This window comes from Triturus cristatus, chromosome 1_1 (assembly GCF_964204655.1).
Source record: "Triturus cristatus chromosome 1_1, aTriCri1.1, whole genome shotgun sequence".
Taxonomy (NCBI): domain Eukaryota; kingdom Metazoa; phylum Chordata; class Amphibia; order Caudata; family Salamandridae; genus Triturus; species Triturus cristatus.
In genome coordinates this window covers 180,427,506-180,451,841 of record NC_140579.1, presented here as the reverse complement: position 1 = coordinate 180,451,841, position 24,336 = coordinate 180,427,506, and the positions used below count along the sequence as shown (strand labels likewise).

General features: G+C 44.1%; 1 protein-coding gene across 1 annotated transcript in view; it reads right to left on the bottom strand.

Annotated features, from left to right (window-relative positions):
- Positions 1-24,336, bottom strand: part of IPO4 (importin 4) — a 3,494,625-nt gene that overhangs the window by 2,195,877 nt on the left and 1,274,412 nt on the right. Inside the window, exon 7 of the mRNA XM_085624107.1 lies at positions 23,248-23,313. Within this exon, the coding sequence (XP_085480233.1) occupies positions 23,248-23,313 (66 nt within the window). The remainder of the gene's footprint in view (positions 1-23,247; positions 23,314-24,336) is intronic.

The following is a 24,336-nucleotide window of genomic DNA, read 5'->3' as shown; positions in this document are numbered from 1 at the left end:
GTAGGGCCTGCGATCATCTGATTCAGATCCCTTATAATGTATACGATTAGCCCCCAAATAACACTTCTTATTTTGTCCAGAACCTATTAGTGACAAGAAATTTTTAGGATTTTTTGAAACTATGTAGTTACGGCCATTGCATCTTGTTGTCTATAGGTTGATGCTATTTGCTTTCAACGCCCTTCCCATTTTTTGTCTCTAGCTTATTTTCAAATTACAAAATTCCTGTATGAATAATTTGGTTTGAACTAGGTATAGTGACTGAAAGATAATTGAACATTTCAAAAACTATTTCTTCCCATTCCAATGCGTTCAACCTATACCTGCCCTCAGAGAAGTTAAATAGAATTGATTTAATAGGAGGATATTCCCACAACTCTTCTTATCTGTATGATAAGTGACAATTCTATTTAATGGCTCTTATAGAAATCTCTTCAATACTTAGAGAATTGGGCTGTTTACCTTCACGTAGCTCCTAGATCATTTAAACATAATTATCTGTGGATTATGGTTGCTTTCCTTTCTATACCAATTTTAAAGTACTGGCATTAATCAGAATTTGGGACTTGTACATAGGTGACATCTAAAATAGATTTATCACCAGCTGACTGATACGTATAATTTGCTGGTTGATCAGCAGAAAATCTTGCTATTAACGTGCGGAAGCCCAAATCGCTAAAAAAATTAAATATATGTAATCAAAATGTTTCTGCTTAACAGGAATGTACTGAATACCCCCAAATGCTTTCATGCAAACCTTTACATTAAAATCACTTGTAATAATAATCATTGCATGTTTGATTACTTCTATTTGATCTTCTAAGAAAGACAGACAAGAAGAAAGACTTAAGGGCCGATTACGATGTCATTCGGAAGGGCTCTGAATGGGATTCGGAATCCGAACTGGAATCTATGTTTCCGACCAAATCGTACACAATTCCAACCGATCGATTACAATGCCCGGAAATCTTTCGGGCATTATGATTCAGTTCCGAAAGGCATTCGGACAGCCTGTATCTTTCGGAGCCGAATAGTACAGCTCTATGAACACGGTTTCCCAGCGAGCGATCACCGATTCAGACAGCCGTTCAGATTCGTCTGCCCGAAACAAAGCAGCTTTCGGAAACTGACTTTTTGGGGGCCCGTTAGAGGCATCCATTCACCCTGAGGCCTCCGGTTGGGGCCTGTGGGGGTACCCAAGGGAGCCCTCTTTCCAACCATGCACAATGTGGCAGGCACCATGGGGGGCCCACCACAGGGTGCAAGGATTTCCCCAACTAACCCTTTCAAAAGGGAGCCTGTGTTCTCGTTCAGAACACAGGCTCCCCTTCAAGTCAATGTGAGTCTGACCAAGCGATCTTGGGAAGCATCGTAATCGGTCGTTCTGACTCTTAAAACCCGATTCGGTCAAAAACTATTCCGAAACGGATTCGGTCAGAAGAGTTTCCGAACAACATCATAATTGGCCCCAAGGAAGAATTTTAGTAAGGAAGGTGGATGATGTACATTAATCATCAAAAGCTCTGAATGATCTTAAAAATTAACAGACAACCCTCCACTAGGCCAGCCCATTTTATTCTTGATTGCAGTTACTTCAAACACCTCAACATTTGAGATGAAGCAGGGCTCCGTAGTCCAAGACTCCTGAAGGCAGACAATGTTAGATGGAAAAAATGTAAAAGATCTGCACCGCTTGACTTTAAATGATTTAGGTCAGCAATATTCCAAGAGCAGATATTAATTTGGTATGCAAAAACTTTAAACAATTTGTATGAAATGTTGCCTCCAAGATCCTTAAATCATATTGCCAGACTCAGCTGATCTGTAAATCTCCTAAGCTTCAAATGATCATTGTCCTGTAATGTGATTACCACTGGTGAAGATCATAATTCTAAAAATGTAAAATTCATTCATAATAAACGTTCCCTGCCCTTTGAAGTTATTCTTAAAAACAGAAGATTTATCTCCTGGGGATTTATTTCTATTTTGTAGTTTCCACAATACTGGTGAGTATTTTCCCTCTTGAATAATACCCTATTGTGTAAGTGAATCACCTAGGCCCTCAAACAGATTTGCTTCAAAACTGAAGACCAACTTGTACAACTTAACTCTTTTCCAAGTCACTGGATCAACAATGAACTTTACAGACAATAGTTCCTCTGATTATAGATTGGAAAAAGGAGTAAATTCCCTCATTGGAGTTCAGATGTTTTGCCTATTCAGAATGTCTAGTCTGCCTTGAGACTGTTACTACGGGCAGAAATTAATCTGTGCTGAAGTCAAATCTACATTGCAATCAAGTGGCAAACTATTAGAATTAGATGCTGTATTTAAAGGAGGACCTTGTGAAGGTAGATTAGACATCTGGGTTTCGATTGTTGGACCTGTGGTTAACAATTAATTCAAAAGACAATATGGATTTGCTGACTTATCCATGTGTACATAATAAACGTCTATTACTTTCATGGACCACTCACGCTTGATCATTTGTTCATTTTCCATCTAATTCTCTCAAAATATTTCAAATAGCAAAGATACCTTTTGACATGTTGTTCAAAGATACTACTGGTAGCTTCTCATTCAAATTTAAAAGTGGTTGAATTGCCAAATTACTGAACACAGAGATCAAATTTAAAGGGTCTGGTATGTTGTATTCATGGATTTAAAGGAGGTGTACTAGAGGATTCTATATATGTCTGTGAGAAGTTGGCCTGATGTATGATGTCACTAGTTATAGTGTACGCCTTATATCAGTCCAAATACCCTTATGGTGATTGGTTCTAAAGTCAACCTTATAGACCAGCTATCCTAGTGGTAGCATGGACAAGAGCAGTCTTAGGCTAAACTCTGAATGGCATGTGAAGCCAGCTGTGATACCATATATAATCCCTTGAATACCAAATGAAAGGACACCACAACAGATATATATATAAAATAAAGTGTATTTATTCTAAGCAACCCTCAGCACTCTTTATGAGATTAGAGGTAAGTACAACACAGTCTTATTTAAGCATACATTAAGTCACACAGGTAAGTAATACAGTTAGGCCCTAGGGGCCACGCAAACCATATACTAAAGAAGTGGTATAAGAACCACTGTCACGGAAATAGGATAGGCCTAGGCCTAGGGAATCGCTGGGGCTACACTACACTAGCGTTAGTTAGGAAGTGGGAGGCCCACGGGATTCGTGTGCAGAGTGGAAACACTCACGCGTAATGCGTAAAAGTCAATAGCAATAGTACAGTTTAGAAAACGGTAGATTTAGGACACTTCCGGAGTAGCTAGGAAGTTGAGACTTGAAAACTAGACACTAGGATAGTCACTATCCTGATGAGCACCGGAGTACCCAAGTTACCTAGCCCACAGGCTGCGGGTGCATAGGGGTGAAGATGCGTCGTTTTCGTCGTCGACTCCTATGGATGCCTGAAGAAAGATGCTGACAGGCAGTCAGTGAAGAGTGTCCGGTGGATCCCAAGGCTGGGATCAAGAAGAGAGGGAACCTGCAAGCAGAAGGGACAGAGTCAAGGTCACTAGCCAGTGACCACGTGGAACCAGGAAGGAACCAGGCGATGTCGTGAAGATTGCAGGTGAAGGTGAAGCTTGTCGCTGCAGCCAGGAGGACCAGGAAGCGTCGAGGACGACCAGGACCAGGAGGCGAGCTGTCCCACGAAGGCTCTTGCTGTCGGCGGCGTCGAAGTTGGACTAGGACTCACCAAGCCTTGGCAAGCGGAACCCACGAAGAACGAAGGACTTGCTTCTGGTGCAGACCAGGAAGGTCTGGGGTGCTTCTTCTTTGCAGAGAAGCGGGAGCCAGTCTGGAGGAGCCAAACCAGCGCAGAAGATTTCAGGGTGCGTCGTCACAAAGGCCACTAGCCAGCGGGCAAGCAACCGGACAGACGCGGCAAGCAGGAAAATGCTGAAGGGCCCCACACAGGACTCGTGGAGTGTGGGGGGCTGATCTTCGGTGCAGATGGTGCTTGGGGTTGGGGCTTCTCAATCCCCGGTGCACAACTTCGAGGGTACCTCAGAAGCTGCGCTTTAAGTTACTAGCCACTTTTTCCAGGTAGCCGGTCCCACGTCGCTCGTCGCCTCCACGGATCTCAGCTCTGCTGTAGATGTGGATCAGGGTCGGAGAAGTCTGGAAGTCAAGGCTCTGGTCAGGCTCTGCTGTCGGTTCCTCGTAGAACGTGGGCAAAGCAAAGGGTAGTCTCTTGATGGTGCCTGTTTGCACAGGGTAGCCACTCCTTGGCTACAAGGGAGATTCTTCAGTCTTCTTCTTTCGTCGAATGTCGAAGGTCCAGAGTTTCTGTTCAGTTTTGCAGGTTCAGGATAATCTAAAGTCTTGATGCCCAACTCCCACTCTTATACTAATCTGGGGGGCTGGGATACCTGCTAGGTCACGCCTTATGGGTGGGACCTGGGAGGGGGTGGTTACACCCACTTCCCTTTGTCCAGTTTCACGCCAGAGCTGGGGCTGGAGTGCCCCAGCGCCGGTTTGAACTGGACTATGCAAGGAACACCTTGTGTGCCCCAGGCATGTCTCATTCCTTTCAGCCCACCCTGCCCCAATACACTAAAGGCTGTCTGGGGAGGTGCTAGCACCTCCCCAAGCAGGAAACCTATTGTCCAGGCCTCCCTGGCTGGGATCACTCCCAGCAGCAGGAGGTCAGACTTGTGTCTGTGGCAGCAGCATCCATTTTGTGATGCTGAGGCTTTGGTTAGAGTTAAACAGCAAAGTAGGATTTTAACATGTCTCTCCCTCTAGAAGGGGGGAATAATATCCTCATCACCAGAAATGGTATGGGGGTATTATTCCAAAGTGTTAGACACCTTACACGACATGTTTTGATAAAGCCAAACCATAGTTACCATAACCGTTTAAGATTATAAGGCACTATAAGAGTATATGGTAGGCTATATCATAGAACAGCTATAAGGACATGGTTCCGAAAGCTGCAGACAGGCTCAGCTCATGCTAGAGCACCATCTCACATGTTACCAAGCACTCTGCCTCCAGGATTGTTAAGGCCTGCCATAGGAGTGACTGATAGGTACACATGTGTCTATATATAAGGGTAGATATAGGCATACTATATCTAAGCAAGGGGTGATTACACGACCTTGCCCCAGCGGAGTGATCAGCCAGTTGTGTCTGATTGGAAGGCCAGACCAGGGGTGGCATAATACATGCTGCAGCCCCTGGGAGGCCTAGGGTACACCTATGCCCTGGGTACCTAGGGTACACTGTACAGGGTCCAATAAGGTGATCCTTACCAATTGGTTATGTACCTAGGGTACATGGAGTCCATTTTAAAGAGAGCAGACAGCCTGAGACCCTGAATGGCAGGATCTCAGGCCAACTACGTCGAAAAACCAGCTAGACACTAGGCAAAAAGTTGGGGGTAACCATAGTCAGATATCCACCTTCCTACAATGTCAAACAAATACATAGTAGATCAATCTAGTTATCCTTCTATGGCCCATTTGAATTTGGCTGAGCATATAACAGGTACTGCAAACTGCATGATTTCTTGACAGCTAGCATTAGAGTTAGAAACTGCAATATTCAGATGTGGAACCTGATATAATTGACTTCTTTCGCCACTTGAGATGAACAGTTGGCTGAAGCCATACAAATGGTAGATCAGTCAAGTTATCCTTCGAAAGGACCTTTGAATTAGGCTTAATTTCTTTAATGTACGTAAAATGTGTTCCACTTATAGCTGGCACTGCAGGTTGCATAATTTCATGGCAGCTTGTGTTAACTGAAGAGTTAGATTGCAATATCCTTCAAGAGAGGAACCGGATTTAATTGGGGGTTAACTACTTTTACCGGTTGAGCCAAAGAGCTGATAGGAGACTTATGACCATGATGATCTTTAAAAATAGGGAAAGTTTAGGTTTTCTCTCTCATTCAGTAATACTGATATTATTACACGTAACTTTTTATTTAGCTTTCTCAGTTGTTTTTTAGTCTTCTTTTACCTATATGTGCTGAAAGCCTACAGATTGATCAGCAGAAGTTGGCTCGTCTACTGACGTAGACAAGCCAACATCTGCTAATCAATCTGTACTACTAAAGTAGATGATGAATTAATACTCAGTTGATTGAGAGTTTTGGAGACTTGAACCCTTCTAGGGCTAACCCTTCCATCAGGAACTACTACAGTAAAGACTGGCGAAACTCCCCCATCCTTTATGTTTGACAGAAAAGACTCTTTCCCAGAGTTATCAGAAGTCCTGAGTCCGTTTCTATTATTTTCCATAGAAGAAACAGTAGGGTAAAACCTCATAATTACCTTGACGTAGAGGCTCCATTTGATTCTGTAGATTATTTTTGCTTGGGCAAGGTGCAATTTTTTGTGGTAATAGTCGTAAGGGAAGATAAATTGGTTGGGGTTGTGAGATCTTTAAAATCATTGAGTATAAGTTCAATTTGATTTAAAATGTTATTTAATATAACAGTTTGATTACGTAACAATTCTGACTAAATACATATGGAATCAAAGATCTTGGTTAAAGTACCACTGATTGAGCCCATAGCAGAAAATACAGGATAAACAGGAGGTGCATGTGAAAGATGTTGATTATTCGAAGACAGACTGAAATTCTATATTTGGTCCAATTATTTCCCTTATACTATCAGAGGGTTTTGACCGATAAAGTCCAAGTCCTAAGTAAAAACAAGTTCATTAAATAAGTCTTGCATTGTGGGAGTCAAAGTAGCATTTATTATTGACATTGTTCTATGGATTTGTATACTTCGTGACTATTTGAAAAAATGTTGGGGTTGAATCAAACAAGGAAATAGTAAAGAAATTAGGGTTCATCTGGGCAACAATCCTAAACACACTTATCTGTTGTTCCTGAACTATTACAGTTAACACTTGGCTCTATATTGGTTTCATTAGACGAGGCCAGTATTAACGAAACAAGATGACAGCAATCCTGACATTTTCTCTGTTTTGATTTCCTAGGCAAGGATTGGTTATCCTTTGACAATGATGGTTTTTTCAAGGTCGCACTACAAGGTGTTTTGGTAATAATATTGATAGGATTGCATTTAGAGGAACCTGTCTCAATCCATCAACACCAGATAGCCATTTTGGGACTAAGAGACGTATGTATAATATTAAGTGCACCCAGATCACTAAACATTCCAAACAAACAGCACTGAAAGGTTCTGCCGAAGAGCACACCAGCTGTTCACTTTTATCTGTGGATTCCAAACACAAGGTGTCTCTCAGATGCTTGTTTCCGGGCCAGGGAAGACATGGCTTGGCAGTTCGGGCTGGACTGTTCCCATGAGGCACAGGGCCAAGACTGATTTGCATATTCTGAACTAGGGTGGCGGAGTGAGCTAAAGAACGATGATGGATTCAACCCAGATCTGTGACTGGGGGCCGAGTGTCTGAAAAGATTCAGCGCTCCGTCCAGCATCTCCTTGTGTTTGCTGTGTCTCAGAGTAAGCAGAAATTTAAAGAACGTTTACATCCAAAATGTAACTCTATAACAATAACCACAGATCAAAGTACGGACCAGGAAGTAACAAAATCTCAAAACTGTCTAAACAGCCTGACTGTCCTATATATTCAAAAGTTTAATTACAAGAAGCTATTGCATAACTCTACCCCTGTCCCCTGTGCATTGCTAAGGCTGCATTCATGTAAGACATATCTCGTCTTGTGTCAAGGCACGGCCTCCCAACACTTTCGCCACCAAAAGCTTCACCTCCCCTTCAGCCTCAACAATCGCAACGTACTCCGTGGAGGCCTACGTCATCAGCAGCAGGAAAGTAACAGCGAAGGTAGGTGAGGAGGCTCGGCTCACCCCAGCCCAACATAAGTAGGCACAGCCTGTATGGTGTGGCAGAAACTAGTAAGTGGCAAGTAGAGGAAGGAACCTGGAAAACCTACAACTGCCTCAACCAGCCGAGTCACAGCAGCCGTTAGGGAACACCAACAGGAGGCAGGCAGGAGAAACGGGAGCCGAGGGGCCCAATCGCATCTGGGCCACGGACCGCAAGCCATTTTTTTGTTGCAGCTGCAAAGTTTACAGCCAGGGTCAGATTGAGAACAAAATTAGGCCCGGGCACTGAAAGAAAAAGGTGCCCACATTTGTGGATAATGACCTTTCATGAACAGTTGCTTAGTATGAGGAGTAACTTTGGGAGAAATTTCGGATAAAATAAACTTTCTAAACTTTGGGTCAATAGCATTGGCCAACACTAGACGCACCAATACAACTCACCTGATCTTCATGCCTATACATTTCTCTCCTTTGGGTGCCTGAATTTGTTAATCACCTATTGGTCCCTTAGTCTGTGCTACCCCCCAAAGATCCCTGAATTTCCTATATCAGGCGCTGAGTCAGAGAACCATGCTCATCCTTCGCTTCAGGAGGCTTCTGTTCACCCTCAAGGTACCAGCAGTCTTCCTCGTTTGGTATCAGTAGCAAACTTGTCAGCACAGTAAACCCATACTGATGCCAGTGAATAATCAGGGCTAGAAAATGTTATTGCACCTGCAGGTCGAGTAACTTTAATAATCCACTCAACCTAACTGTAATGCACTTGACCAGTGAACTGGTCTCAAATTGTGCGATCCTAGGCAAATATTTTGCCTTATGGAGCAGCCTTTATCTTTACTATCAAATAAGAGAGCATCTTCAAATATGCAACTTCACTATTTCTGCTGTACAAAAAACCTTTTTATTTATTAGAATATGTTTGCTCCATGTATAGTTCACTAAATGAATTTTCCTCTGGGCAGGAGCAGTAATAATTCCCAGTTCATGTTTAAAAACTCACTCTTCATAAATATATTACCAAAGCATGATGTAGTAGTACATTGTTATTTACAGATAGCATCTTTTCCATTGAAATGGCCACAAAACTTAACACCAACATGTAGTTTTACTGATAATAGGGCAGAAGCAATTTTTGGAAATTGGGTTTCAGCAAAAGTATTTAAAATGTGCACATTACCAAATAAAGTGTTCTAATTAGTTTTGATCGTATAAAAATATTGTTTCACTATAGAATTACAAAAATGAGTATTCATAACTAGTGAAATATATTTAAAACGTTTGAACAGTTTACTAAGCAATTTCAGTGTTGTGTTAGTAAAAAAACCTGACATCTTACAACCTTTCATTTAACACTGTTTGGACAGTTCAATCATCACACAATTCGATTTACAAAATCCTCTAACTGAAGTTATAGAAAGAAAAATAAATGTAATAAGATAAGCTGACTTTTGACCTCAGTCTCTGAAAGCCAGCAAATGTGACAAGATAACAAGATTCAATTGCATTTTTATTGCTCATTCACTTTGTGAGCAATAAAGATGCCTTCAAATCTTGTTATCTTGTCACATTTGCTCTGCTTTCAGAACCAGCGGTCAAAAGTCAGTTTGTATTCCCTAAAGATAGCGGATTTTCAACTCGTCAGAAAGGGCGAGTAGGCCCTACAAATAGCTCATCCTGAATGAATATTGCTCGACAATCCAAGTGGATTTTTTCGAGCCCTGAAAATGAACCCAGAAGGCATTTTACAGATGCCTCCTGAAAAAAGACCAGACCTGGTGTGGTTCCTGAATGGCTGCCCATCATTTGCCACCACCAGACAGGTTTCTTGACCCCTGGGTAGAGAGCCTCCACTCTCTGGGTCCAGAAACAAAGCCCATCAGGGGCAGAGGTGTCATGCCATCCTCCCCCAGGATGGGCAGGGTCCACGAAGAGGTAGCTTCAAAGGTCTGCCGCCTTTATAAGCTGTCCCTGCCTTCTATTGACCCCAGCAACTGACTGCCACCAGTTCTGAGCCCACTGTGGGCAGGAGAATCAGCGGGAAAACCAAGTTAGGAGGAGAGGTGTTCCCACCTTTGCCAACCCCACCACCCAGGTGGGGGAGGCGAGGTGAAGCACACATCTCGGTCCCCTCTAGCTTGAAGATGAAGGGACCCAGCCACTTAGGGAGAGCCTCATGCCTCCCTCCCACTGGAGGGTGGCATAATAGGGGGTGTACCCACCCCAAGGAAGGGACCCATTGTTCCCGACCTGCACACCACTTTAACGCCCCTAAATTGAGAATTTAGGGGTAACCCTGGACATTGCCTCCTCAGATTCGAGAATGAAAGAAGACAGAAGCTGTGCTGACCAACTACCGGTCTGTCCTGTCTACAACCTGCCTACAGCAAGAACCCCAGGGAGTCCAGCAACCCCCAGAGCCCGGAGGACCTGCCTGCACTCATCTAAATGACTGTCTCCCGTGAGCACCAGATTTGCTCGAACCAAGACTCAGCCACAGAATCCAGATCCAGGCGGTTCTGCGATTCTGCACCACTTTGCACCCAAAGCCCACTGCCCTAGTTCGAGTGGCCCAACACCACAGGTCTCCCAGCAGTCCTAACCTGGGATCTGGTGATGCCCAGACATGCCTCAAAACAACACCTGCAGCCACAACCTGAAAGGTCTCCCTGACTGAGACAGGAGCTAGTGAAGAAACCAGATGCCAAAATACACCCCTGCACCCAAAGCCCCACAGCCTTGGGTGGACCAACCGAGGGTATCCAGGCATCCCCAAAGAACCCAATTTACCTCCCCAGCCTGTGGTCGCCTTCAGGAAGTCTCCCGGCCCGAAACGAGTTCCTCTGCTCTTTGTTTATAATGATCCAGTAGATGTTGTAACAGCTCTTCCATGTCATGCCAGGAAGCCCTGTTATACCGCGAGAGTAGGCCTATTGAATTGGCTATTTACCAAGGATTGGCATGTCCTATTGCCTGCTGCGTCTATACGCTTACTTTCCTTGTCAGGAGGGGGGAGTGCTACTTGTGCTTTGGGAAGCTGCCCTTTTTCTAGCTATTGTAACCACTAGGGAATCCACCTTGGGTTGTCCCATTATGTAGAGAGGAACATTAGAAGGTCTGCATTTGTGCTTGATACGAGGTGTTAGTTGCCTTGACTTAACGAGGTCTTTAAATACCTCCGTAGAGACGCTAAGCATCGATCCTATCATGGGTAAATATTGAACTGAATGCTCAGTCTTGTAGAGAGTCTCCACTTAAGTCACCTTCCTCCTCTGTGGTGTGAATCTGAATTTTGATTGTCAGCTGCGTGTTGTAAAACACTATGGTAAGTAGTGTTATCTGGTGGTGATGCCTTGACCGAGGTCAGCACATCAATGTCGGGGTCTAGTGGAATGACATCATATTGGACCCAAGGATCTGGACTCTCTGGGGGAAAGTCATTGTCGTGAGAATATTGAGAAGGGCACCCCATGTCTATGTGGCCTGAGTGTGGTGGAAATTGGTGACATGGATTGTGATTAAGTGTCATGAGGTCTGGTTACCTTGCATTTCAGTCTTTCTTTTCTACCTTCCATGTCCCGGAGCCAAGCGTGGAGGAAGGGGTACAATCGAGGCAGCTGCTTCGGTTAATGATCCATAGAAGGTCGCCAGGTACAAATCAGACAATCGCTGCAATGTTTTGTCGTATTGGTCAATTCCAATCCACAATGGGAAGTCGTAAGGACGGCAAAGTTGTACGGAACTCCAGGTCTATCTGTCCTAACGAGATGGAGGAGCCGTTGAGCATGCGCATTAACTTCAAGAGTCATCGTCTCAACGTCAGGTAAGCAACAAAGACTTCTTTAGGCGAGACAAGTTGTGAAGTTGGTCACAACACTAGATGGCACGAGTATTTATAGCATGTGCATATGTAGCCAACACATGCTACGAACATGCTGTTTTAACTTATCATTAATTCACGTGTAGTATGAATTAATGTTATGCTGGGAATTTTAATTTGTTTTTATGTAATGATTGTATATTTTATCGCTGTTATGATTGTTTTTAAATGGTCAAATAAAGTTTATTCCAGAACAATCTCCACTCCCATTTTCCTGTATTCCTGTAAGAGTTATTTGCTCAACTACACTGGTACCTGACATATCTATAGAGGTGGCAAATCAAACTAGCTATAGACCAATGGGTGGCTGCCCCTACTGGTACCCATTTGCCTACAGCATCAAACTTTTAACTTTCCTTATTGGGCAGTGGGACTGGGTGATGTCTGGGCTGCCGGGATTACGAAGGGTGGACCTCCACACCTTATTTAACAAAAGGGGTCCTCTTCTACGAAGACGTCCAGAGTGTCAGAGAATGTTTGTTAGCACATCTTGTAATGTGTTCAGGGCATTTCTCTTCAGTACTTTAGGGTATTCCTCGAGCAAGAGGTGAGACAGGACTCGCTGGAGGCACCAAAATGGTCGGGAGAAAGTAACAGGTTACAGACAGTGTGATGATACAACCATACATATTAAGATGTTGCACCAGGATAATGCTGAAAGGGTGCCCATTCTATCACCCCATGCCGGTCTACATTCTCTGGTGCCAAAGTCCAAATGAGGACACACTGACCCAGAAGGGTGTAGGGAGGCCTCTGGCAAGTTGATAATCTGTTGTCAGTCTTCAGAAAGTCTGTGGTGACAAAGAGCAAAAGTCAAAGTGGGTTTCCCAAAGCATTGTGTCAAACACAAACTGTGAGGGTCTGAGAAGCATGTCGAAAATGCAACAAACTAGGAACTCTCTCAGTGCAAGTGTGAACCAGACAGCAGAAAAAACAATCTAAGGTGGAAGTAGTGCCATGCACATTACTCACCTAAGGGGAGAGATACAACATCTTGTGACTTGAAAGACTTCTTCAGAGGAAAGCAACTTACAAACATTGGAGCCCAACACGAGATGGCAGCAGTATGCAGGGGGAAAGCGGGGGGATTACTCTACATCACCACTTTCCTCAGATTAAACTAAACCAAAAAGAAGGAATTAGGAAGAAAAATAATACAACTAAAACAGGAGCATGACAGGACTTTGTTCCTGTAGGATTAACAAGGAACTATGAGCTGTGGGTTGAAGCAGAAGAATTTCTATAGGGGGAAAACGTCTCACGGAACACTTGGCAATAGGCAGCACTCTTATGAAAAAGGAGAGAAGGCTGACAGACTTTTAGACTACGAAATAAAACTAACTCAGCTGTAACATCATTAGTCAAATTAAAGAGCCTTGTGCAGGAGCAGACTATTCCTCAGAACAAATAGGTGAGGTATTTTTTGTTTCTTTCTCCAACTTATATATGTGAGATGATACAAATACACCTGAACAGGAGCAATTTGTATCGGAGGTTTCATTTTCAAACTTGGATACTGTAATAGTTAGAGGAGCCTACTAGCCTTCTGCTTGTTGATTTACTGCATTGTGGTCGTTTGTCTGGATCAAGATTTTGTAGGGCATCAAGGAAGGTAGAAAAGTGTTCAAAGGTAGACAACTGTCTGCAATTCCAGAACACCCATGTGATGTGTCATCATATCCTGCAGATAGGCTCACCCACAAGAGATGCATCTGAGAAAATAGGTACGATGATAGGTATTTATGAAGGATACCTTTTAGAAGATTGACTGCATAGCACCACCACTTGACAGACTGTTTTGTAAGGACAAATTATCCTCCCGGTTTCTCTCCCACTAAGAACACTGATCTTCTAAGCATTGTTGCAGGAGTATCATATGAAGTTGTGCAGTACCTGGAATAAAGATGCAAGAGGCCACGTACACCAGGAGGGATGAAATCTGATGGACAATGGATTTTTTTTTTTAAATGGTAGATATTTCCCCTCCAATGGATACTCTTCTCAACGCTTTGTTTTCAACATCACATATAGATATTCAAGTAATTGTACAAGAGTTGATGTTGATTTCTAGCAGTTCATTTGAAGGCCCAGCTGATGTAATAGTGCAGTAGTGTTGTTGATGTACTGACATGTCTTCCCAGCAGTGTGTCAACCAAAGCAAGGATACCTGTATATGTTTTCCTTGTAGAGATGAGCCACTGCCACCCACATGCAACAAACCTCAGAGGCACAGATATCAGGACGTAAGAGGAGGACTATGTATTGGTAATGGAACCTGCCTGCTGGAACCTCAGCCTCTTCTTGAGCTTCATCACCACTCAAGTAAGCGTCTTCCATGTCCACATTTAGTCTAACCGCATTAGCTGGAGACATAACTAGCGAACGGCCAACAATCCGAACTTCTGCCTTTTGATCCATTTTTTGACTTGGCTAAGGTCCAGAATCAGCCTGAATTCTTTAGGGCCTCTTTTGGGGACCACACATATCTAATATAGATGCCTTTTCTTCTTTGTGAAGCAGGAACAGGCTCTATTGTATGCTTTTGTAGAAGACATAAGCTCTCCCCGATGTAAATGAAGCTGATGTTTGGGGGCAAGCTTCTAAGAGACTGACGGAGAAGGGTAATGAATTTTGAAATGTAGGTCTCCCTCTGACAGCCACTAGCATGATTATCAGATTCTAAAGCTGTTTTTTAACTGCAGAGTTGTAGAAACTGCAGGAAACAACAGTTTCCCCCCATTGTTGCTATGCAATAAGGGAATTCCAGGCTACTCTGACAAGGCACTCAGAGCCTGTCAGTGCACAGCTGACTCTCCGCTTTGATAGAGAGCGGACCAGAGCATAGACTATGATGGGGGTAGGTGGCAGGAGTATATGTTTTTTGCCGTTTTCAAACCTTTTGGAATATTGGGGAAGGGCCATGTTATGTATGGCTTCTCAATTACTCCTCTGCCCCCGTGTATGTGCTGAAAATAGGGCAGATGAGATGGCCGGCCATACGTAACAAGAAGATGAAAAGTGAAAAACAAGGATTTTTTTCACCTCGGGGTTCTGAGTGATTAAGCCAACTAGAGTTTCCCTCTGTCTATTCGCTTTCACCAACAGACAGAAAAAGTTACTTATATTCAGTAAAGCTTTTTCTGGTGGATACTCTAACTACAGATCCCTCACCTTGAGAACCCACTAGTTGCCAGACTGGAAACTCAAAAGTGGGCTCTTGCATTCTGTTCTTCACAAAAATGACAGAGTTTTTTCCTAAGCACACTGACTTCAGTTTCTTTCATAATTTCATCCGCACCCTCAAAAGCTGCGACCATTGGCGAAATGAAAGATCCACTCTGCAGATTCCTATATTGGGATCATTTTACACAGAAATGACCATACCACAGATAGGGGAGGCAGGACAGCTGTGAGGAATCTGTGGTCATCAGGAGAGTTATCGAAATTAGGAAATATGTTCTTCTGATCGATACTTCTCACCACAGATTCCTAACCTTGTGAATGTAGGAGAGTAGGGTCTGCTTTCTATGTTCACCCCCACTTTTTGCTTTACTGGTTTTCGACTTAGATGTGGCTGTGGGCCTGCTAACCAGACCCACAGCCCTGCTGTTCTCTCTCTAAATTAATACTATGCACATTAGGTGCATAACCCATTTGGATAGGATCACCTTATTGGCCCCTGTACAGTGTACCTTAGGTACCCAGGGCATAGGTGTACCCTAGGCCTACCAGGGGCTGCAGCATGTATTATGCCACCCCTGGCCTGGCCTTCCATTATGACACAACTGGCTGATCACTCAGCTGGGGCAAAGTCGTGTAATCACTCCTTGCTTAGGTGTAGTATTCCTATACCCATCTTATATATAGACACATGTGTACCTATCAGCCACTCCTATGGCAGGCCTAACAATCCTGGAGGCAGAGTGCTTGGTAACATGTGAGATGGTGCTCTAGCATGAGCTGAGCCTGTCTGCAGCTTTCGGAACCATGTCCTTATAGCTGTTCTATGATATAGCCTACCATATACTCTTAAAGTGTCTTATAATCTTAAACGGTTATGGTAACTATGGTTTGGCTTTATCAAAACATGTTGTGTAAGGTGTCTAACACTTTGGAATAATACCCCCATACCATTTCTGGGGATGAGGATATTATCCCTCCCTTCTAGAGGGACAAGACATGTTGTAACCTACTTACCCGGTTAAAGTTAACCAGAGCCCCAGCATCACAAAATGGATGCTGCTGCCACAGACACGAGTCTGACCTCCTGCTGCTGGGAGTGATCCCGGCAAGGGAGGCTTGGACAATAGGTTTCCTGCCTTGGGAGGTGCGAGCACCACCCCAGACAGGCCTTAGTGTATTGGGGCAGGGAGGGATGAAAAGTATGAGACATGCCTGGGGCACACAAGGTGTCCCGTGCATAGTCCAGTTCAAACCGGTGCTGGGGCACTCCAGCCCCAGTCCTGGCGCGAAACTGGACAAAGGGAAGGGGGTGTAACCACCCCCCTCCCAGGTCCCACCCATAAGGCGTGACCTAGCAGGTAACCCAGCCCCCCAGATTAGTATAAGAGTGGTAGCTGGGCCCCAGGAGATTAGATTATCCTGAACCTGCAACTTGAACAGAAACTCTGGACCTTCGACATTCGACGAAAGAAGAAGACTGAAGAATCTCCCTTGTGGCCAAGGAGTGGCTACCCTGTGCAAACAGGCACCATCAAGAGACTACCCTTTGCTTTGCTGAAGTTCTACGAGGGACCGACTGCAGAGCCCAACCAGAGCCTTGACTTCCAGACTTCTCCGACCCTGATCCACATCCACAGCCGAGCTGAGATCCGTGGAGGCGACGAGAGACGTGGGACCGGCTACCTGGGAAAAGTGGCTAGTATCTTCCAGCGCAGCTTCTGAGGCACCCTCGAAGTTGTGCACCGGGGATTGAGAAGCCCCAACCCCAAGCACCATCTGCACCGAAGATCAGCCCCCCACACTCCACGAGTCCTGCGTGGGGCCCTCATGCATTTTCCTGCTTGCCGCGTCTGTCCGGTTGCTTGCCCGTTGGCTAGTGGCCTTTGTGACGAAGCATCCAGAAATCTTCTCCGCTGGTTTTGCTCCTCCAGACTGGCTCCCGCTTCCTTGCAAAAGAGAAGCACCCCAGACCTTCCTGGTCTGCACCAGAAGCAAGTCCTCCATTCTTCGTGGGTTCCGCTTGCCAAGGCTTGGTGAGTCCTAGTCCAACTTCGACGCCGCCGACAGCAAGAGCCTTTGTGGGACAGCTCGCCTCCTGGTCCTGGTCATCCTCGACGTTCCCTGGTCCTCGTGGCTGCAGCGAAAATCTTCACCTTCACCTGCAATCTTCACGACATCGCCTGGTTCCTTCCTGGTTCCACGTGGTCACTGGCTAGTGACCTTGACTCTGTCCCTTCTGCTTGCAGGTCTCCTCTCTTCTTGATCCCAGCCTTGGGATCCACCGGACACTCTTCACTGACTGCCTGTCAGCAACTTTCCTTCAGGCATCCATAGAAGTCCACGACGAAACCCGACGCAAGTTCACACCTATGCACCCGCAGCCTGTGGGCTAGGTAACTTGGGTACTTCGGTGCTCACAAGGGTAGTGACTATCCTAGGGTCTAGTTTCCGAGTCTCGACTCTCTAGCTGCTTCAGATGTGTCCTTAAACTGTTAATTTCTAACTGCTAGTAATTCTATCGACTTTTACGCATTACGCGTGAGTGTTTCCACTCTGCACCTGAATCCCGTGGGCCTCCCACTTCCTAACTGTTGCTAGTGTAGTGTAGCCCCAGCGATTCCCTAGGCCTAGGCCTATCCTATTTCCGTGACAGTGGTCCTTATACCACTTACTTAGTATATGGTTTGCGTGGCCCCTAGGGCCTAACTGTATTACTTACCTGTGTGACTTAATGTATGCTTAAATAAGACTGTGTTGTACTTACCTCTAATCTCATAAAGAGTGCTGAGGGTTTGACTAGAATAAATACACTTTATTTTATATATATATCTGTTGTGGTGTCCTTTCATTTGGTATTCAAGGGATTATATATGGTATCACAGCTGGCTTCACATGCCATTCAGAGTTTAGCCTAAGACTGCTCTTGTCCATGCTACCACTAGGATAGCTGGTCTATAAGGTTGACTTTACAACCAATCACCATAAGGGTATTTGGACTGATATAAGGTGTACACTAGAACTAGTGACATCATACATCAGGCCAACTTCTCATAGTGAATAGATGCCAAAGAATGACATTCCAATGTGGTGGGTCTGTGGCATAGCTTAGAGTAAAGACCTGCAAGAGAGAACAGGCAAAATGCCCATCTTGAGGGACCTGGAAGTCGAAGGCCCTAGTGCTTCCTGAACGTGCACATTGATGCCCACATAACTGTCAGAAAAAAATACAGACACTCAGTGTAATGGTAGCAGCCTCAGGACTGGTGGAGTGAGTCCTTAGAGCTTCTGGAGGATGCTTTTTAGCCAATGCAAACACATTTTAATTTAGAGAACTACCCATTGAGAGAAAGTCCATTTCTGCATCTCATTGCCCTTCTTCGCACCCAAAAGCGAACCAAAAAGGCTAACCATCCACCCAATGTTCCTGTTGCAATCCTAGTAACAGCATAGTTCCCTCTTGGGGTCCAAACAATAGTATGCATCTCACTTCTTCTTTTGAAGGATGAGGCAGAGCAATTAAGGTTGAGAGAGTGATGGCTTGCCCAACATGAAAAGGCATCACCACATTTCGTTAGGAAAGCAGCTTCAGACCTTGACCCCAGTTTGTCCAGAAAAAAGGTAGTAAAGGGAAACTGGACTGAAAGGGCCTGAAGTTCACTCGCCCAGCATGTGAATTTTGTCTCAATGGACAACTGTGCCACCTTAGTTAGTGGGGTACATTTCATAAAAAATAGAACCAGATTTAAGTCCTTGTGTGGGATCACAAAGGGCTTATGCAGAAACATTATGTTATAAACCTTTCAAGAAACGCATCACAAACAGCGATTTAAATAAGGAAGGTTGGTCTGACAAATGTATAAAGGACAAGAGGGCCGACAGATAATTTTTAACTGTGCCCAGAGTGAGCTTCCTGGGCCAAAACCAATGCAAACATCATAAGTTTCTACAGTTTTGCCTGCAACAGGGCCAACCCGTGGGTAACGCACCAAGCCACAAGCTTGTTCCAGCATCCTGCAAACACAGATTTTGTGGAAGGGTGTCTGGCTGCCAGGATGACATCAATGACCTAGAGAGGAAGATCAAAGAACATCAGTGGTTGCAGCTTAATCTTCATGTATGGGGGTGTAGTTTGCGTAGGCTTAGGACAAGACCCTGTCCTGCTGCTGCGACAGAAGGTCCTCCCCAAAGGGGAATTCTGATCGTAGGACAAATGCTCAAGCCCAGATGTTCAGGTTACCACATTCTCCTGGCCCAATCTGTAATCATTAGGATGACTTGTGTCTGATCATTCCTGAGCTTAGGAATACAGGGCAGGAGAGGAAGCAGTGGGAAGGCATGCAGTGGTCCCGTTCTGCACTCTAGCAGGAATAAGTCTATAATACTGAGGCTTCTTGGAAACTCAAGGTGCATCGGACCAAGGATGGAATTTGCTCCTCTGTGGAACGGGAGCATAACCTAGAAGTATGGTGACACCCCCAAGCCTTGTCTGGAAAACGAGAGGGGTGGTAAGGGGCAGAGCGCCACTTGGAATTTTGATGTTCCTTCTTCAACGTATAAAGAGACGGCGACACCGGAAAAGATCTCCAGCGAAAAAAACGTCTGGGGCAGGTCCGCACTCTCGAATTCAACTTGTAGAGGCACCGGCACGGAGCCTTTGAGAACTTCACTAAATATAACTTTGATGTCTGAAATAGATTTTTAATTAAACAGTGGGTAGTTGTCGCAGGTATTGGAACAATGCATCAAATCAAGACACCAGAGGCACACGTCTTAGGGATCTGTCACATAGATCTGTTGTCTTAGGCGGTAACATGTACCTTTTTTCAATAAAATCAATTCAAAGAATGAAAAAAGAAAGAGTGGAGCCCCGGATCCACATCAGAAGGCGAGAAACTAAAGAAACGGATGTCAGTGTGCATGGGTGCCATTAATATGCAACTCCGTTCATCACTTCGGGAACGAATGACATGGACGTGGCGTTGCATGGCGCCGCTTTCCGACACTCAGGACCACTGCTTCAGTTTCCACATCCAGTCTGGCGTGTGAGGATATTCACAAAGTGAGGAACCTGTGATAAGAAGTAGCTATCATAACATTCTTGTTATTCACGGATAACCATCTATAATGCTATATGTATTATTTGCAGGACCCATCTCTCGGTTATGTTGTGCCAGAAGGAAGGGGCTCATTTCACCATTCAAAGCTGCAATCACTGCATTACCATGCAGAAAGCCTATCCTAGATGGGTGTCAGGCGACCACGTGGGCATCCATATGCATTCTCACAAAGAATTAGTACCTCAACAGTCAGGTCTGTCGAGACAGTTCACAGACCTACCATCTAAGCATTGTATTACTATAGTATCTAGTCAAAGTGAGAAATCTGTGGTTAGAAGTATCTATCAGAAGAACAAGTTACTTACCTTTGGTAACACTCCTTCTGGTGGACACCCTATCTAACCACAAATTCCTCACCGATCCTCCCACCTTCCCATTCTGTGAACTGGATGCTTTTCAATCTAAAAAGGCCCAAATCTAGAAATCTGCATACTGTTCATGTCAAATTGCCAAATGGTTCTGCATCTCAGGACAAGCCCAAGGAAGCAACTGACATTAGCATGCACGGGTGGTGCTTACATCAGTAACGGCACATCATCAACGCGGAGTCACACGACTTCAACTATCTGCTTAAAAGTTTCCAGATCCAGTCGAACGCCTGATGAATATTCACAAAGTTTAGGATCTGTGGTTAGAATGCATCAAAGAGATATTGTAATATTGAAAGGGCTCCATAATGACAGACTGTGGTTTGTGAGACCTTAACATGTACATTGAGCTTCACCGCTCTCCTTAAAAGCACATCATGTGGCAATGTCTTCTGTAGGTAACGATCTTGTCGGTGAACAGGCACTTAATGTGTGAGTATAGGACGTGTAGGATGAGATGTGTAGTAAGAATAAATGGATGGAGATCTCCTTCTCTTAAGCCTTCTAGGTGACACTGCCTGAGGATAAAGTGACAATTAGGTCTTCAGCCGGGATGATGGATGTGCTGGAACCAGAAGTATTTTCCTCATGAGTGACAAAGACACGCCCCTAGAAATCCTCGCATGGCTCAGTAGATCCAAGGGTGCAAGCATTACCCTGACAGACTCTTCTACAGCAATTACCATCCTAGGTAGACCGGAGTGTGATTGTGACTCTGAAAGGCATGAAGAAAAAGATTTGGAAAACCCAGACGCCATTGAGTGCTTCAACATCGATCTTCCGAAGGGTCTTGAGAACTGCCTGGACATCAAACGCCTTAATGTCATGTGCCTTGGCATCAAGTGGACAGATAGCGTGTGTTTAAATATTGGCTTTGGCGTCGGTTGGTTTGGGAACTTTGTGGAGGACCTCTTCTGTGTATGGTGTCATCTTGGCCCTGATGTCTTACTTAAAACCAAGCCAGCAATCGATGGACACATCAATGCACAATAGTGATTGGACACCGAGATGGCGTCATGTCCGTGAGAGGTGGAAATGTGCAGTCTGATGGTGGCTACGCCTCATCTTCTCTGTAGAACTCTCTTCAGGAGTGTTTTTCTGGAGAAAATACAAACACGAAAGACTAGGTACTTACTCTAGACATCTTGCAATGTTTTATAATCCCCACATACACCCCACTATCTTCAAGCTTACCCCGCCGGTAAATCCATTAACGGTCCTTCAGCTCTTTTGTCATTTTCTGCAGTCCCTGACCGAATGAGAGGATGGCAGGACAGGAGGTCAAAAAGACCCCACACTCAGAATGTGGGTTAAAGGCAGCCTTCTTCTTTGCATATAAGGGACAGTTTACAAAAAGTGAGGACGTTTTAGGAGAATATCCTTTAAAGGTGAATACAAAATGAAGAAGAAAGCTTCAAATGCGTTTAACAGATTGAATAAGGCTGTTCAAATTGAATCCTGATGTGAAAAACTCAAAACAATAAGGTGAAAACCCCCTGATGTGTTCAGAGATCCATTGAGCAAGAGCCAGAAAAAGGAACTGGAGGCTGTGAGACAAACCACCGGTACAATGTATGCCGAGATCCATTCAGCACGAGCCAGAAAAAGGAACTGCGGCTGTGAGGCAAACCACCAGTGCAATGTATGCTGGGTGATGAAACCTGCAGGCTCCATAAAACATAAGTGCATGTTTTCAACATTGTGCACTTTTAACCTCAAAGGTCCCTTTCCCTTTACATTTCTTTCTGCCAAACAGAGGTTTCTAAGGTCAAATCTAATGATTTAAAATAGTGTGCCAAATGTTGTAGTGTTGCCTTTTGCATTGTATATATGGGATAAAGTACATCCTGCCCTACATTATAAGGATAACGCAAGTCTCCGAGAGGTTTCATGACATACAGAGGAACAAGGCCGTAGGGAGACTTCCTTTATGAGGTTATGAAACTCCACGGTTGCACTATCCTTATAATGTTTATTCCTTATACTATACGGCCACACCTTCACTCTTCCCACAAACCACTCAAATCCTTGCTGTCTTGCTCTTTCATGTTCCTTGCAGACAAGAAGAATAAAACCAGAACCTGTACTTTTTAGAAAATTATCCGAAGGAAAATCCAATTCCAGTTTTCTTTGTTTAAACTAAAACTGTAATTATGTTCCGTGAACTGCACTTCACCCAGGCTGCTGACTCTGGCAGCAGGCATTGTGACGTCAAAAGTCAACTGTAATAAATTATACCACTTGAGCAGCTAGGTCATTTCTTTAATACAGGTGATCAGAAACCTCACAAGTCACCTGTGCTAAGTAAATTAAAAATACGCTTTTGATAAAGGGATTGCAAGCTCTCATGCATTGTAAAAATGGTTATTGCCACAGAACAAATTCGGAAAAATCTGTCCAGTGATATGTGGGGTGGGACCTGCTTTTTTGAAAATTACAACTTTTTAACCCAAATGCAAGATAGGAATGACGATTTTCATTTTATGAAGGTGAAAGTGAATAGTCTACATTCATGACTTTCTGCGAAGATCCCACAATACAGAGAGAACCCAAATTTGGACATGTCAGCAATTATCCAGAATGCTTCAGGTCCTGCCTGGAAAGGAGCCTTAATATTTGAGCAAATATGAAAAAAATACAATGGTTACCAATTATGTACATGTATACTTAATAAAAGAGAAAACGTGGAGAAATAATCCCGATTTTCCTTTGGTGACCATGCAATTTTCCACATGAACATGGTCCTTGACAGACAATGTAGGCTCTTTTAACCATGGAAAACGGCAAGGGACCACAATACAAGGCTATTACCACAGCCAGAGGTCGTCAAAATTGCATAATACACAAGCAGAAAAAATAAACGAAGCCTTTGAGCAATACGTGAGCACTCACCTCGTCTCCTATGATTAATTCTTTAATGGCTGCAATGATTTTGGGGATCAGCGACCTCATCTGATTCTGAAATATAAAAGGTAATAAGGCTGTTTTCTTATCCAATGTAGGAAATTGGGTGAAAGGGTGGCTGATGTAGTGCTAGTAAAAGGAGGCAAGAATCTCAAGGGAAAAGAGGTAACGGGAAGAATGAATAGTGAATGAAGGTAACTGATGTTTTGGGGGAAAGCGGAAGAAACCATTGTGGGTTAAGAAAAAGGAACACAACTAGGTCATGGTAGGTGAAGGGAAATGATGAACATGTTTCATGCTTGAAATCTTAGATCTCCATCGTGAATTACTGATAACATAGTAAATAAATCTCTGACTCTGTGAGGAATCGCTAGACACTTCAAAAAGGATAAATCGCCATCTTTTTTTCCTATTTGTTTACAGAGTTAATTAGTAGCCGTGCCTATGTGAGTTCGAAGCAGTGTTTTATTTATGCTTCTCCCCTTAAAAAGATAGTTCAATACACAAAAAATTGCTAAACAGAAAGGGGTAACGAAAGATATTTACCTGTAATTCTAGTCTGTATTATGGGAATTCTCTATGAATAATATACACAGAGGCAGCCTGTGTGTCAAACAAAACTGATCCTGAGAATAGGAGATTCATGATTTTCAACTGAGGGGCCAGTGGTAAAGATGTCAATCTGAACTAAGAGCCCTCCTCAGATAGATAGTGTGACAAACATGCATAGTCTATTAGTCCGTAGAATCTATAGCTGCACGTATGGCTTGTTGCTTACCAGCGCGTTTTCTTGAATCACCTCCAGAAAATCTCTTGGCAGGTCTTCCACAAAAAGAAAGACACCCATAATGGCCAGTCGAATCTGCTCAACAACACAACCCGTCTTGAGAGCAACTGCCACCGTGTGACGCATTTTACGCCCGCAGCACCCATCTTCTTACTCTGACGAACTGGTGGAGCTGAAGTTTCTAGAGCAGATGGATGTTTCCAAAGCAGATGGATGCTTCTTCCACACCTCTGTAACAATAATCGAATAATGGTTTGTTACTTGACGTGGGGTAGAGTATCCTGCTCCGA